This window comes from Zychaea mexicana (assembly GCF_025766255.1).
Source record: "Zychaea mexicana strain RSA 1403 chromosome Unknown BDB00scaffold_63, whole genome shotgun sequence".
NCBI lineage: Eukaryota > Fungi > Mucoromycota > Mucoromycetes > Mucorales > Lichtheimiaceae > Zychaea > Zychaea mexicana.
The window spans coordinates 1-15,034 of NW_026516726.1; the positions used below are offsets into that span (position 1 = coordinate 1).

General features: G+C 42.0%; 5 protein-coding genes across 5 annotated transcripts; 2 read left to right on the forward strand and 3 right to left on the reverse strand.

Annotated features, from left to right (window-relative positions):
* Positions 1-86: 86 nt before the first annotated feature.
* Positions 87-730, forward strand: BDB00DRAFT_834818 (uncharacterized protein). The gene is made up of 3 exons (XM_053124349.1): positions 87-197; positions 297-363; positions 470-730. Exons 1-3 carry the CDS (start codon positions 146-148, stop codon positions 525-527), a joined length of 177 nt encoding a protein of 58 aa, XP_052977275.1. The 5' UTR covers positions 87-145; the 3' UTR covers positions 528-730.
* A 711-nt stretch (positions 731-1,441) lies between these two features.
* Positions 1,442-3,058, reverse strand: BDB00DRAFT_834825 (TLC domain-containing protein). The gene is made up of 7 exons (XM_053124350.1): positions 2,744-3,058; positions 2,470-2,627; positions 2,259-2,364; positions 2,106-2,186; positions 1,901-2,015; positions 1,784-1,822; positions 1,442-1,708 (listed from the first exon to the last, which is right to left on the reverse strand). Exons 1-7 carry the CDS (start codon positions 2,915-2,917, stop codon positions 1,590-1,592), a joined length of 792 nt encoding a protein of 263 aa, XP_052977276.1. The 5' UTR covers positions 2,918-3,058; the 3' UTR covers positions 1,442-1,589.
* Positions 3,059-3,176: 118 nt separating this feature from the next.
* Positions 3,177-5,543, reverse strand: BDB00DRAFT_834829 (S-adenosyl-L-methionine-dependent methyltransferase). The gene is made up of 6 exons (XM_053124351.1): positions 4,707-5,543; positions 4,508-4,520; positions 4,315-4,405; positions 3,933-4,223; positions 3,605-3,793; positions 3,177-3,541 (listed from the first exon to the last, which is right to left on the reverse strand). The coding sequence occupies exons 1-6, from the start codon at positions 5,375-5,377 to the stop codon at positions 3,348-3,350; spliced, it is 1,449 nt and encodes a 482-aa protein (XP_052977277.1). The 5' UTR covers positions 5,378-5,543; the 3' UTR covers positions 3,177-3,347.
* Positions 5,544-9,644: 4,101 nt separating this feature from the next.
* On the forward strand, positions 9,645-10,810 carry BDB00DRAFT_516905 (uncharacterized protein). The gene is made up of 2 exons (XM_053117691.1): positions 9,645-10,044; positions 10,136-10,810. The coding sequence occupies exons 1-2, from the start codon at positions 9,729-9,731 to the stop codon at positions 10,699-10,701; spliced, it is 882 nt and encodes a 293-aa protein (XP_052977278.1). The 5' UTR covers positions 9,645-9,728; the 3' UTR covers positions 10,702-10,810.
* Positions 10,811-14,399: 3,589 nt separating this feature from the next.
* On the reverse strand, positions 14,400-14,980 carry BDB00DRAFT_516949 (uncharacterized protein). The gene is made up of 2 exons (XM_053117692.1): positions 14,870-14,980; positions 14,400-14,800 (listed from the first exon to the last, which is right to left on the reverse strand). Exons 1-2 carry the CDS (start codon positions 14,927-14,929, stop codon positions 14,546-14,548), a joined length of 315 nt encoding a protein of 104 aa, XP_052977279.1. The 5' UTR covers positions 14,930-14,980; the 3' UTR covers positions 14,400-14,545.
* Positions 14,981-15,034: the final 54 nt, after the last annotated feature.

Consider the following 15,034-nt stretch of genomic DNA (forward strand, 5'->3'; position numbering starts at 1 on the left):
GAGTTGAGAAAGGAAAGGAAAATAGAACGCGAAACGACGCGAGATTGTTTTATTGGTGTTGAACCAAAAAAAAAAAAAAAAATTTACAACGCGTCAACAAGCGGTCTGCTCTGTCAAGATTTTCGTTCACCTCCGTGTCAATTGGATGGTACCCCAATCTACAGCGCACATAGCCATAGTAAGCGAAATAGTACTGGCTATCATCATTGTTAATTATTATCAAGCAACAAATGAACGACAACGTGAAGAGGATGTAATTAGTAGTAATAGTTTTGTGGAAAGAAAGAGTTGCATACATCGAATTTCGTTACAACACCCTATGACATGCCGTTGCAGGCTGCTGATCCTGCTGAAAAGAACATGCTTTTTACATATAAGGTCGAGCCGAATAGCGTTACTGCTTAGTGGCAGCAACCTTTCAGGGCTTCTGCATGCTTTTGACATCTCTCATGTCGTCATTGTTACATACCCCATGCCATGTAGTCGGATCCCACCAAGCTATTTCTGAAAGAGAAAATCACTCATAAACACTCAGTAACGTATTAAAAAATGAGTATAAGGAGGAGGCACTGCCGAACCGTAATTACTAGTGCTTATATGCTAGCTATTGTATGTGTCTTGATGCCAGCCGAATTCGAGCATGAGTGCCGAAACACTATCTGTAGGCTGGACCTTTACCGGACGAACCGGAGGTCATACCCAAAACGACCTGGAATAAGCGCATTTAACAATAACTTTTACATGACTCTACTCTAAGCCACACAGGTTGACAAAGCTGGATACATTGACGCTGGGTACCAGGCAAGCACTTGGCGGCTTTATAAAGTGTGCACCTTGGATAGAGGTTGGAGGGTGTGGGTAAGGTAGCCAAAACGTCAGACAATGTGGGACTAATGGTACTTCAGATGGGCTTATTTACACTTTGTTCCCAATTTAGGAACTAGGTCCCCATCCTTTGGCACACAGACACTCAGCAAATCGGTTGGATTTCATTTTCAACAAGCTAAAAAAATTACTGGACCCTCTCTTGAGAATCATATTATTTTAAAAAAAGGAAATAGTCTAAAAATATTTATAGTAGTACAGCTTTAAAAGTTTCATATATTCCAGGTCATCGCTACAGTTTATAATCAAGAAATAACAATGGCAGATACTTGTGAAATGATTATCTTTCTTCTCCCAACGCTTGCTTGTGTGGTTTGTTCCCGGGAGTATCTCTTTTTTCTTTTGTTTGATTGTACATTATACTCCTTCATGGAAGATGAACCAAAGTAGTATTTATTCAGGGTGTTGTTGCGGAAAAAAGAATGAGTTGGTTGATTGGTTGCTTGGTAGCGTATATCGGGGGAGAATTGCTATATCGGGAATGGCATGCGTTTGTGCCAAGAGACAAAGAAGGAATTTCAAGTGACAGGTGTATTTGTGTTGCCCAGCAAGCAGTAGTAAGCGTGGTAGTAGTAGTAGTAGTAGTTGTTGTAGCTGCAGTTCTTGTTGTTGTTGTTTGTTGTTTGATTTTGTGCGTGCGTGTATGATGCGGTGTGTGTGTGTGTGAAAAACAAAAATTTGAGTGGGATTTCGGATAGAGTTGCTTATGCCTTCTTGGTATTGGAAGAGGGGAATCGTTTACGAAGCATGCGAAGCATCAAGCCGAACCAGTAGATATTGAGTAGACTTGTCACTACATTGGCGACACCGTAGATTACGAAATCTAGAAAATGGGGTTTAGGGGTTGCATGAGATATTTTATGCTGATTGTGTCACACAATCCTATCAAACCACTTACAGCTCCAGGGCACCATTTCCCTGACGGCATAAATCTCCACTACAACAAAGACATGTAATGTTAGAACTCGCTACTCATATGAAGAACCACAAAGACGCTCATTCATTCGTTCATTACCCCAAAGATAGTAGGACATCGATAAGCCAAATACGATCCGTGCCATGAAGAACACCGAAATCAACATGACGCCGTTGATCAATTGAAGCTTACTGCCCGTCCAGCCCAGCTTGTCCTGTTATAAGCCATTTTTACCAAGTTTTCCCCGTAGTTAGCCACACATAGGCCTTTCGTCTTGGTTTTTTTTTCCTTTTTTTTACATTACCATGAACCAATTAATGTTGAGAAAGGGTGTGCTGGCTTCATAGAGTAAAAAGATCGAGCCATAATAGTTGATAAAGGGTCTCTGTTGATAATGGGAAAATGATCAGTAAAACTGCTTCAAGAGTTCAGCGAGAGGGCCGATTCTGTTGCTTACATAGCCCATGAAGATGACGATGAAGCCTGCAACGCCATGACACACCATACTGATGCCTTGATACTTGATATAACGAACAGCCATCACCACATCCCAAATGAAATACCTAGTTTAAATTTTTTTTATCTGTTAGTTTGTTATTTTTTTAGGGAGGTGGAGAGACATATTGAAGCCACTACTTTTTCTTCTGTGTGCCTAAAGAACTACTTACCCGCACGAGATGGAGTAGATGGTCATTGCAGATGCGCTGTAGCCAAAGACCTTATTCTTTGCTAATTCGCCATCAAGTAAAATGGAGATAGATCCAACAGTGATTAGGATAGAGTGAAATGTCGAGACGACGTGAACGTGCCAGTTGGTAGGTGTGTACTATAAGCGGGCGCCAGATAGATAGATAGAAAGAAAGAAAAGGGTTTTAAGTCTTTATTGACAGATAGTATGAAAATCTGCTCTATGCGAGACTACGATGCCCCCCCCCCACTTACGCCTTTAAAGAACTGGAATGTCTTTGGGAACAATATCGGGGAGATGCATCTGGATATCTCGAATATGACGCTGCATAATATGGTGGATAACAGAATGACTTGCCAATGATATTTTAAAACGGGCAAGCCAATTGTGTCACACAGTGAATCGACGTAATCTTGGATCATTATCATTAGCTATTGTTTGTTAAAGGGAGGTTAGGTAGTAAAGTAGAAAGTAGAGAGGTGAAGAAAAGTAGTAAAAAGGGTTTAAAAAAGAGAAGAAGGGTCTTTGTATTGGTTGGATCTCGATCTCTCTTTTTTATCTTTTTTATTATTTTTTTAAACACCCCCCCCCCCTTTATTGATGTGCATGTTGGTGGATTCCAGTAAAGAGTGCCGTGCCGAGCACTGGGATTAAACTTGGCAGACACAAAGACAGCGCGGACGGCCATGCAGAAGAAAACCCTATTTTGGCGACTCCTTTATTTTTCTTCTCACAGTATCCATCATCATCATCATTATTATTGACAAACAGTTTATACACAGAAAATGATACAGCTCATATACAATTTAGAGAGAGAAAGGGGGAATTGAAGCAGGTATAGATAGTATCACACAACCCTCAGAATTTCTTGGTCGCTGTTACGATCTTCCATTTTGCACTGCAATGGTAGTCTTCAAATTCCTCCAAAGCCGACAAACAAACATGGTCGTACTCATCCTCCGAGACATGGAGCTCAGAGACCCACCACCGTTTCATGCTCTGAAACAATGCCTTCATCTGCTCCTTGTACAGAAAGCCAAACTGTCGTTGTGCTAGATTTTTACTTTATAGAATTAGCTTTTGATTGATATAGAGAATTTGATTTTTTTGCTTACCTGGATCACTTGGCCATTCGCCGATAGGTATATCGAATTCTTGCACATGGACGTCCTCGAACCCCGCTTGAGCTAAAAATGCAGGCAGGGCATCGGCATAGCTGGGATCGACGCCTATTGTGTCTGAGGCAATTTTGTACCATTCGTTCACCAATGCCAAGACTGGTCCCGGGTTCTTGAACAACAGATCTAAAATCCGCAATCCATTAAAAAAAAATCCTACATGTAAGAAGCCCCCTACCCCTCTCCTTGTATCCATTTCGTGACGACCAGGATCGCGTAACAAGCGACCACACACACACACAGAAATATGTTTTTTTTTTTTTACCATATTCTACAAGTTCCACCTGACCACCAGGGCGCAGTATACGATGAAACTCTGCAATCAAAAATGGCCATTGATGCATGGGCACAATATGTGCCACGTCGCGTTGATAGACGTAATCAAACTGTCGGTCGTTGTACTGGAGTGGCGCCAGCACATCACCGTACGCGTACGTTGCATTTGGCGGGATACTTTGGTGCGACAGGCCTGACTTGTCGCTGGTCGGCGGTACGATATCCATCCCGACCACATTACTTGAAGGATATGTCTGTGCAATTTCTAATGTCCATAGACCTTTGTTGTCGACGCGTTTTTTTTTTTGTTTTGTCACTTTGTATGATACAACTCACTTGGACCTCTCTTTTCTTTCTTTCTTTTTTTTTACCTGTCCCGCAGGCACATTCCAGAATATCCTGTGGATCCGTTCGGAATTCAACATGTTGGTTTCCTCCAAACACTTGTTTCAACACATAATGCTTTTCATAAGAAGCTTAGTATCCTTCCTCCCTCTTTTTTCTTTGTGTGTGTGTGTGTGTGTGTGTGTGTGTCAATTCAGGTAAGAAAGTAAAGGAAGGTACCTGTCGCAATTGTCTATAAAGATAAAAACGGTGATCAACAATCAGCAGATTTCCCACACACACACACAAACACACTCTGCTACTGAACTCAAAACTCTCACACGACATCTTCTTCTAAAACAACCATTTGCCTTTAAAAAAAAATTAAAAAAGCCACTCTCTCTCTCTTCCCGAATACACTTGTTCGTGTGCTGCTAACCTATTATACTCCTTTTCCTTTCCATATTCATACACCCAACTATTCATCTTGACTTGTTGTTGCTGACGACGCGTTGCTATATCTGCCGCAGCATGTTCGGCGTGAGCGATTGCCGAGTCAAACACAATCATCGAAGAGGACGTTCCTGCTGAAGTGGCCGTTGACGATCCTAATGAACTGCTCAGGGGTGAAAAGTCATCTATCGCTGCTAACGGTGGTGATGATGATGACCATGCTTTTTCTTCTTCTTCTTCACTTGAATGGATGGATGGTAAACTGTGCGTATCGCGTCGTTTTTGTCGCCTCGGAATCCGTATCGTTCTTTGTTTCCGTTGTTGTTGTTGTTGTTGTTGTTGATTATTGTTAAAAGGTGTAGAAAGTAGTGATACAGGTGTTGCCGTCTTGTCAGCTATCACGACTCGATGACGTATAGGTTTAGGCATTCTGTTGCTGTTATTGTTGTCAGGATACAGGCGGTAGTGATGGTGATGGTGATGGTGATCGTTGCTATGGTTGTTGTTGTTGTTGTAAGTGTCATTAGAGCGACTCGTGTCATTGTCGTTTTCTGACCGTCCTGTGCCTTCTTGCTGATGATGTAAAATGCGTTTTTGATAGTGTTGCTTTATTTTGGATGGTCGTATCTGTTGTTCTTTGGCAAGCTGGTTGCCCATATTATTGAATGCCGCCGTTGTCGTTGTCAATATGTGCTGCGTACGTACGTGTGTGTGAAAAAAGAAAGGGAGAAAGAAAAGACAGCTTCCTTTTTTCTTGGGACTATTTTTTCCCCCAGAAACTTATGTCGCCGTTGTTTGAATACGGAAATGCACAGCTGATCCGAACCCCACTTAATAAGAAAGAAGGAGCACTGTGCACATACCTCTTTTATTCTGATTCGTACTCCGTTTATGCACTGACTAACCCCCTCCTACATTTGGAAAGAAAGCGTATCACACCCACATTAACTTTAATGTTGCGTGACATATGGAAATTAGACACCATAGAGAATGGAGACTTCTATAAGAGATGATAATAACCCAGTAGTAGTATTCATGTCTATGATATTACGTATGTATAGTATACGGCTTTCGTTGACAAGGTTTGAATTGAGATGAGTAGGACATGAGCACATTCTATCGTGCTTTTCAGATACTATGTTTATTTTTTTTATCAGTCACAATAAGATGTAAGTTCTTGTACACATACGCACTAGTGCTAGTGATCAAGTACTAAATAGCACTTGAGTTGATTGACAAGCGTCTAGCTTCCACTTGTGCACATTCTATAAATGCTGTCCAAGCCAGCCCCAATTCATCAACGGAGAAGCAGTCAACACATTCAAAGTAACCAGCAAGTGCATATAATAATAATTATCTGCGTAATAGTAATATGCAGAGTAGATAAAATTAATCCGTTGCTATACAACAACAAGCATGTGGGGTGATCATGCGTAGTGACAGATTGGACACACTAATAATAAGATAGCAAGCAAGCAGGTGATCTGCGTCCATGTAACTATGGAAACACATTTTCATCCTAGCAACGAATGACGTGCGAATGCCGGTGCATAGTTACCCTTTGAATGACTTGATGATTAGAAAGCTCACAACAGCCTGTCGGACACGACTCGTCTGTGTCTTTCCCAATATAATTACTGTCGGTCATTTATTACATGGGAGAAACAAGGGAGGACTACTGCTACTGCTACCCACTGACATGTTTTTCTTTCGTGGATAAAGCACGTAATAATGATATTGGTAATACGAGCTTGAATTTCTGACTGACTAGAAAGACTGGTCTTTTTCTTAAAAGCCAAAATACATTATGTTTGCCTAATTGAGCTCTTTTGTCAAACTGTTTTCTGCAAAACTTGGCCGAGCTCTGGTTCGATAAGCTCCGAAAAGTGTTTAAGCGTCGATAGGTTTTCTAAAAGTGGAGTTGTTGATTGTTATTCACAAAGATGGCCTCTTTTTCGTTAAAGCGTTAGATTATTTTGCAACAACCTCCACTGTCTACATTGCGGGATGATGGATGTGTGATACAACATGCTACGCGAATAAAGTTGGATAAGAAAAGGACGTTTCGGTCCCATCCGACACGACGATGCTTATGCATCCTCATTAAATGAGAGTCATGTACAATTTTTTTTGCGTTAAACCGGCACACTAGTGATGTGTCACAAAGTTATAAAGCCATGCACTAAAACTTTAGCACATGTAGAATATGCAGATGATGCATGTTTTGAGTTTCTGTTGCGATCCAAGCGTAGCAAAAAAAAAGACGATCTGTTTTCTTTCTTACCAGCCGTAGCTACGAAAAGAGAGGTATCCATGTCGACTACTGCCCTTCTTGAAATGGGGTACATGGAACAATTGGCATGTTGTTGTATGCATATCAGTAGCGACGAGCAAAATGTTCCCAAGGGATTGACCTACCCGCATTGTTAACTCTCAAAGAATGATGCGGGTGGGGTGGCATCAGCGTTCTTCTCGGTGGTGGGCACAGCACACATAAAACTTTAATTCTCTTTATGGGAAAGGACGCTTTGAGCACTTTACATTATTTCTAGCCGTGGGTACGTCATCTGAGCGTAAACACAAATGCAAAGCACACGCGTACTACAACACAAAGTGCAGTTTATGGACTAGCGTCAATAGCACGCGAGCATGTTGACGATAAGGATTGTGTTCTTTTGTATTCTAGTCTGGTGCTACTATGAGAGAAAGAGTTGTTGTTCACTTCAAGTTGGGGTAGTTTCCACTTTGTTTCATGTCAACGATCTACGGGTCTATCACTTTTTGAAAACATGCTCGCTGCTAACGGGATAGACCGGGGCGCACCTTATGCATTGCTGCATATCTTACTACAGTACTACCTACTGGTGGTGGCGATGTTGACATGGTGCAAGTGAAATGACAGCACCCATGGTCTTTTTCTAACAACAAAACACACATATTTTTATATATTGAAAAATGCCAAGCTACTTGGCCCCGTTGCTATTTTTACTTTGCTGCATGAAACTTGCCAAACAACATGAACGGGCTATGTATGTATTGATAACACGACACCTTTGCTCTCGGTTAGAATGGTCAGCATCAATAACAGCGGCAGTGTACATGTTACATTGTTCTTGTAATGCATGATCCCGTTTGTACGCTACAGGTGGCACGACGGTTTATTTCGTTCTTCACCTTTTCATTAACCGAGTAAAGGGGGAGGGGTTGTGGACACACAAACACGAACGGACCAAGCAAAGCAAAAGAAAAGTAGTAGCGCCGCGTGACTCTCTCTCTCTCTCTCTCGTCCTCCACGTGGGAGGAATTGAGGGGGTGGGAGGGTTGAAGGGGGAGAGACTTGCTTTGTGCTTGGTTTGCCACGTGGAATAAACAATCCCTTTTTAAAACAAGGGACAAAGGGAGAACCTAATACTAAGCCTATGCATGGTTCGTGTTGTGTTGTGTTGTGTAAGCGGCAAAAAGAGCTCTTTTTCTCCCCCCCCTCTTACAACAAGTAGTCGGTACATCATGTATGTGCTGTGGATGCACAACAAGTCCATGTGACGTGTTCCATTTTTAAAAAATTAAATAAACACAGTGGTACTGTACACTGTTTCCTTAAAGAGAGAGAGAGAGAGAGAAAACATAACGTAACGAATGTTTGTTGTTGTTGTTGTTGTTGCTGCTTTAGAGTCGTGTGTGGTATGTGCGAGGTTCTTGAGGGGACCCGCATCTAATGATTGCAATTGACACTCGGCCGGGGATCCTCAAAGGCGATCTTTTTTGCGCAGCGAAGTTTAAATTTTGACTCAGCAGCACTTGTAGTAGTAAGCACAGAGACACTTATGGCGTGCGAGTGACATTTGGATTTGCTTGCAAGAAGAAGAAGTTGTTTCAGCAAAAATGGCGCATTTTTTGGCGGCGTATTCGATGGTGTTGGACACCGGCAAAAAGGACGCCCGCCACCCCTCTCTCTCGCTCCACCCCCCCCCCCCAAATCCATTGTTGCTATGATGTCAGGGTGTAGCCTACGGTTGCAGCCACTGTCGCACGTTGGAGGGTGATGACCATGATTGGTGAACGCCATTTACCGTATTTGGATCCAGGAGGCTCAGAACACCAAATACGGAAATGTTCTCTCTCTCCCTCCCTCTCTCTCTATGGCTGACTGAGCGTTTCATCACACAACACACGACTGTGGTTCTATCTTGCCGACGTTGCACAGACTGGTAACGCACGAAGCACGAAAAGAACTTTTGGCTTCTGAATGGAATTTTGAAAGCTTCTAGCATGGAACCACATAGGCTCTCTGTGATGGACCATTGGGACAAAAAACACTAGCCCCCCCCCCGCCATCATAGGGAGAGAAAGAGGCGTTCTTCATTACCCGAAAAACTAGATGGCTTCCCATTGCGGCGCAAAGGTACGAAACGATGATCCAGCTTGTACACATGTCTTTCTTTCTTTCGTTAGTCGTCATCACATACTAAACCGACTAGTGTAAAGCAACAATTAATTGAGCAGCCCTAGGGTGGTTTTACTCTATGGGAGAGAAGAATTCAAGGAGGGCTGCTATGAAGAAGAAGAAGAAGAAGAAGATGAAGGGGGAAGTATACCAAACCTTTTTTTTTTCGCAGGGATCAAGCTTTCAGTCCCACGCGACAAAACAAAACATTCCTTCCTTTGGTTCCTCTCTCCCCCAACCACCCCACCCCCCCCCCCTTAAAACGCTTTACTATACTGCGTTCAAAAGAGTGCAAAGGTGTGTGCGTCCCTTGTGTCACCAAAGTGACCCGGCAAACTTTGAAAGCCAGCTGCATGGTCGAAGCGGCCGTGTTGCCTTCTTGCCCTTTTTTTTAAACTATAAAAAGTGGCACCTCTCCACACGTCTGTTCCCCTCTTCAATTGTTCTTCTTTCTTTCCCCTTTGTTGTCATTGGACATAACAGCCCCCAAACACTTGTCGTCGTTCGTATACTCGTACATACCTCTCCATCCATCCACTACCTCTTTACCAGATAATATAGCGAATGTCTGTTAACTCTTCCACCACTATCTTTCTGAATAACATCTTCGTTAACAACTTTGAAGAATCTACCTTTGATTTCAGCTCCAATTTCTTTCAACAGACGACTCCCGCCCCGTCTGACGATTGTTTCCCTTTCTTTGACACAACCACCACCACCACTGTATCTGCACCCATAAACATACCTTCTCCTTCTCCTTCTTGTACAAACATCACCTATGCTCCTGTCAACACCAACAACAACAACAACCATTACTTGTACTCGCCCATCTCGACAAGTGATGACAGTCTATGCTTTTCTCCAGCAGCAGATTCAGGTAGTGTGTCTACAGACAAACAAACAAACAAACAAACATGCATACGCCAACAATAAAGGACACGAATCAGCTGACTGGTACATTGCATATTTAGATTTCCTATCAGCAGCATCTCCTGCATCGTCGTTGGGCTCCTATATGGCAGCCGAAACCTTCCTGACGTCCTCGAGTAGTAGTAGTAACAACAAGAACAACAATGTTGACTTTTTCAATCACGATTTCTGCCTGAATGACTCACTCGGATCACAGAACATCCCCTTTACGATCCCCGCGCTCCAGGTGCAACCCGAGGAAAACTGTCTTCCGACCCCAGTGGCTGGTTCATCGTCATCACCCGCTCTTCAGCAAGCGCCTGCTGCTGCATTCCAGCAACAGCAAGACTACTTGATGATGTTGTCACCTTCCATGGATCCCATCTTTGTGGATCAACCACGACAACAGCATCAACAACAACAACGCAACGCAACAATGACGCGCCGCCGTATTCCCAAGATCCATCGATGCCCTCACTGCACGCACACAAGCAACCGTGCCAATAACATGAAGGAGCACATCTTGACACACGATCCACATCGTCCCAAGAAGTTCGCCTGTCCCGAGTGTGGCAAGCGGTTTGCCCGCAAGCATGACATGAAGCGTCACTTCAAGTCACCTCACTAGAAAAAACTCTATCTTTTACCCCCCCCCCTTTGTTGTATATGTCCCATTCCCTCTTTCTCTATCTTATATATATATGTTATTCTTCTCTTCTCTGTTATATATACTCTAGACATTACATAGCCCTCTCTCTCTTTCTCTTTCACAGCAACAATAATTGATGATGTACACAGTTTTCTCACTTTTTAATATATATATATATAATATAAACAGCTCTTTTCATGCCCACACTCTATAAAACTCAATTCTATCATATAGTAAATGTAATAATAGCTTCCCACTTCATTTCAGCGAAATTATGCTCTCCGATTCGGGATATTGCAGAAAAGAAGGAGCATGAAAAACAAAAAAAAAAGGTCGCTTGTACAAAAGTCTAATGGCTCAATTATTTGTCCGGTCCAAGCTGCTCTTTTGACAATACACACCTTGTAGTTATGTCAAAGGAACTCCATATGGCAAGTAAGACGCAAGGAACGGCCCTGTTACACAAGTGGGCGCTTAGCAACACACACACACACACACAGAGAGAAGAGCACGAGGCTAAATATATATCACGCTTGTCTTCATATCACATGGCATTACACACATACCGTATAGTTATTTGAAATAAACCCTTTTTGATACTGACGCTGTCTGGATCGCCGCCTCATGCACGATCTGGACGAGACAGGTGTGACATTGTCTATGTAGTAATGAAAATGTGACATCATTTGTTGTGGAACGTGCGCTAAAGTGTCAATCTCTAGTGCGTATGTAGTAGTAGTAGTAGTAGTAGTAGTAGTAGTAGTAGTGAACAATGGCAACGTACCAATAAGAAACTGCGATTCATCTTTCTGCAAAGCGGAGTTCTTCGGCTGATCGGATCGAATGAGCCGCACTCCTTTGCAATGAATCCAGCAACACGGGTAAAGTCTTTCGACGCTGATTTGTTGGAGCCTGTTTACCTTTTAGGCTTGCTAAGCACTTTGATATCTGGGGGAGGACACTTTTAACAAACACAGAAAAAAATATGTGATTAGCGCGTTTAGAATGGCGTCATTTTTCATAATACCAGGCACAACAATTGACAATGCAAACCCTTTTTGTTCTTTTTTTTTTAATAACATCGTTTCGGTTGTCCCCAAAGAGTTGAACGTCACAACTCACTATTTGCCTCGCTTCGCCCCCGCGATCATTCACCTTCTAATTAGAAAAGACTCTAATGAAGAGAGCCCTTTTGTGTTCTTCCATGATAGAACACTTTGACAAGTATATACAATGAAAATTGTGCTAAGCGGGTTGGGAGGAGATATTTCCAAAAGAGGTAGAAAGGGGACACAAGGGAGAAGGTTACTATGGAAATATAGAATATTCCGTTTTCCGATTTCAAGCGCAATGTCGTGTTACCCACTCACCCCCCCTCCCCCCGATTCCATAGCAAATGAAATAATGAAATAATGGTCAACTTGGATATTCAGGCAACAAGTATGTTCTCGCGGAAGATGAACAGAGACAAGGGAGCCCTTCATGTTGTTTGACACGAGTTTCGACGGATTTCATATTCTTCCGGTATAAGGCTACTTATACAAGAGGTACATTGTCAAGCACTTGTTGCTATTCCGGCATTACATACAAGACTTTTTATAGTTAAGCTTACAGCAAGAGTGCATAAACTGGTCTTCTTAAATTTATCATTATTATTATGCTCGCTACGTACATAGTTTGAATAGCATGCAACATTATTTAATACACATTTACAATATCAGGTATACCATTTCATCATGCATGTAACAGAGCGACAAAAAAAAAACAGTGGAAAATGAAGAATTTATGCAATGCTGGTTTTGTAATGTACTGATAATGTGTTATCTGTAATGGTCGAAAAGCGCCAAGTTCTAAAAGCTTGATACTTGATCAAGATCGGCTATTACTCATGTCTTTAGGGCAATTTCTACTGGAAGGGCTTTGGAAGCTTGGGTATTAACAATCAAGTGTGTCACATGGAGTTGTCTTTGTATACTTGGCTCTAATTTAGCTCGTTCAGCTATCTCTAATTCTTCTATAGCAGGACCATGATCGTTCCAACCTAACATTTACCATCATTATCGTTAGTAGCTTTACTGAAGTACTTTTCAATCACATTGATCTCGGCTTTGTTTTCGCGGTCTGGCCACGATTGACACTACGAATTGACAATACCCCCCTTACCTACTTTTCTGCATGAACAAGAGTATATCATCTTTTGTTTTCAAGACGTTAATGTACAGTGAAAACCAATCTATTCACCTATTGTTGTGTTGAAAATACACTGCTGCATGCCAGAAGCATTGCACGACATCCCAATGCAGCTTTACCGTGATCTCAAAGACATGTTGATCTTTATCCCTATGATACGGGCCAGTTGCTACGGGTAAAAAGCAGCCTTGGATTAGAGAAGCTAATTCTGTGCTTGCATTGGATCATCATGTTGCCTCATCTTTCGTTTTCTTGGCTGCTGCCAGAAAAAGCTACATCACTGTTTTGTTTAGCACTACTATCACATTGATTTCTCTTGTTTGTGCCGCTGCTGATGCTACACGCTTTGTTCTTTAAAAAAGCACATGTATCTATTTATACACGGTCTATAAGCTCGAATCTCGTCTACCTCTTTTACACCACGTTCGGCCCAAAGGTCGACTGTATCCGAAAATCCAATTGACTCTCGTCTTTTTGGTGTATTTGAAGTTTGTTATGACGGCCAATTCTCAAGTCAGTGTAAAGAAGAACAAGGTTATCTTTTGGCTTTGTTGGATGACAGTTGGGAAGACTGCGTCTTCATTATGGTACTCGCAACCGGGTTCCAGCGCCTTTATTGTTTCTTTTGTTAAAAAATGTTTTCCTTGTTTAACACCAGCGACATGTAGGTGTGTTCATTATGTCCATGTAGCTTTTTTTTTTTTACCATGAATTGGGTCCCACAGATCTCAAGTACTGTACGTATCGATTATCGAGAAATTGTGCTATGTAGCAAAAAAGACTCAATGGCCGGCATCGATGGACATACGTTAAGCTTTTTTTTGTGGTGCAAACCGAGAAGATACCATACCGTACCTGAAGACTCACGCGGGTAACAGAAAGTTCGAGGGAACAAGCACAGTGTGTGGAACGGTAAAAGACAAAATTCGTTGTTACGCAAAACATAGTGGGACTAATAGCAACAAATTCCTTTATTATAAAAAATATAAAAGAGGAATCATAGCGCTATGTATATACGATAATGTGAGCTACATACTCGAATAGATCCCTCCATTACCGCGAAGGTGGTCACTGCATTACCTTTTGTATCGTGTTTTTTATTTTTCCACCATGAAATTTGACTATAGTCGTTTAAGCGGAGGAAAGTATGGCCTTATACATGACATGAGGAAAAAGATAGTGGATAGTGTCTTAAAGAGGTAGAGAGGGTGCACAAGAAAGAAGGTTGATGTGGAAACTGAGAATGTTCTGTTGTAGCTTTAGATATAGTTTGTACCACCATTTCTGCTTCTCCACACATGTTATCCTTATTCATATTCCACTGTGCCCTCATCCAATACATCACCACATTTGAAACAAGACACACTTGCGCCCGTTATATCTCTAATCCCACAGTAAATGGATCCTATTGTATGTAATGTACATATTGAATGTACCATGGCCATAACGATACCAGATCATGCACGTCCTAAGTAAAGGGATAAGAGCTCTTAGGAGGGACCGTGCTCCGTTCTTCTTCCTTTATGTATGTATGTAGCATCGTGTATATCGTGGTATTACAGTTGAAATAGGAAGAAGCAAAAACAAGTAATCCCTGCCTCCCACAATTTTTATATGTCATGACACTATGTTATCATCGACGCACAGTCTTTGCTCGTTCAACAAGACGACGTGCTTCCATTGCCTTATGAATGATGGTGCCTCGCACCGTGCCACGCTTCAGCCGTCTTTTTAATCGTGGCGTATTTTTCCTTCGCTCATCCCGACGATTCTTAACCAATTCGCGCCTCTTGCACAGGTCTTGCTCATTGACCCGTGTGGTCGACGCATACTTGTCATACACAGACTCCATCAGTCTGTGGCAATCGATCATTCGTTTTGGCATATTCTAGTAACATATAAAAAATGTTGATAAACAAAAGCGTTGACAACATCAATAACCCTCTTTCTGATTTACCTGAATCACTTGGAAAATTTCTAGTGGATCATTCACTGCCAATACCTCCCGTTCGTTCATTTTGAAGATTGCTAGTGCGACTCGGAATAGTGCCCGTTGACCCTCACTTTTTATGTATAGTCAGTATGCTGTATGTTTTCCATTGGTATATATGATAAAGATTTA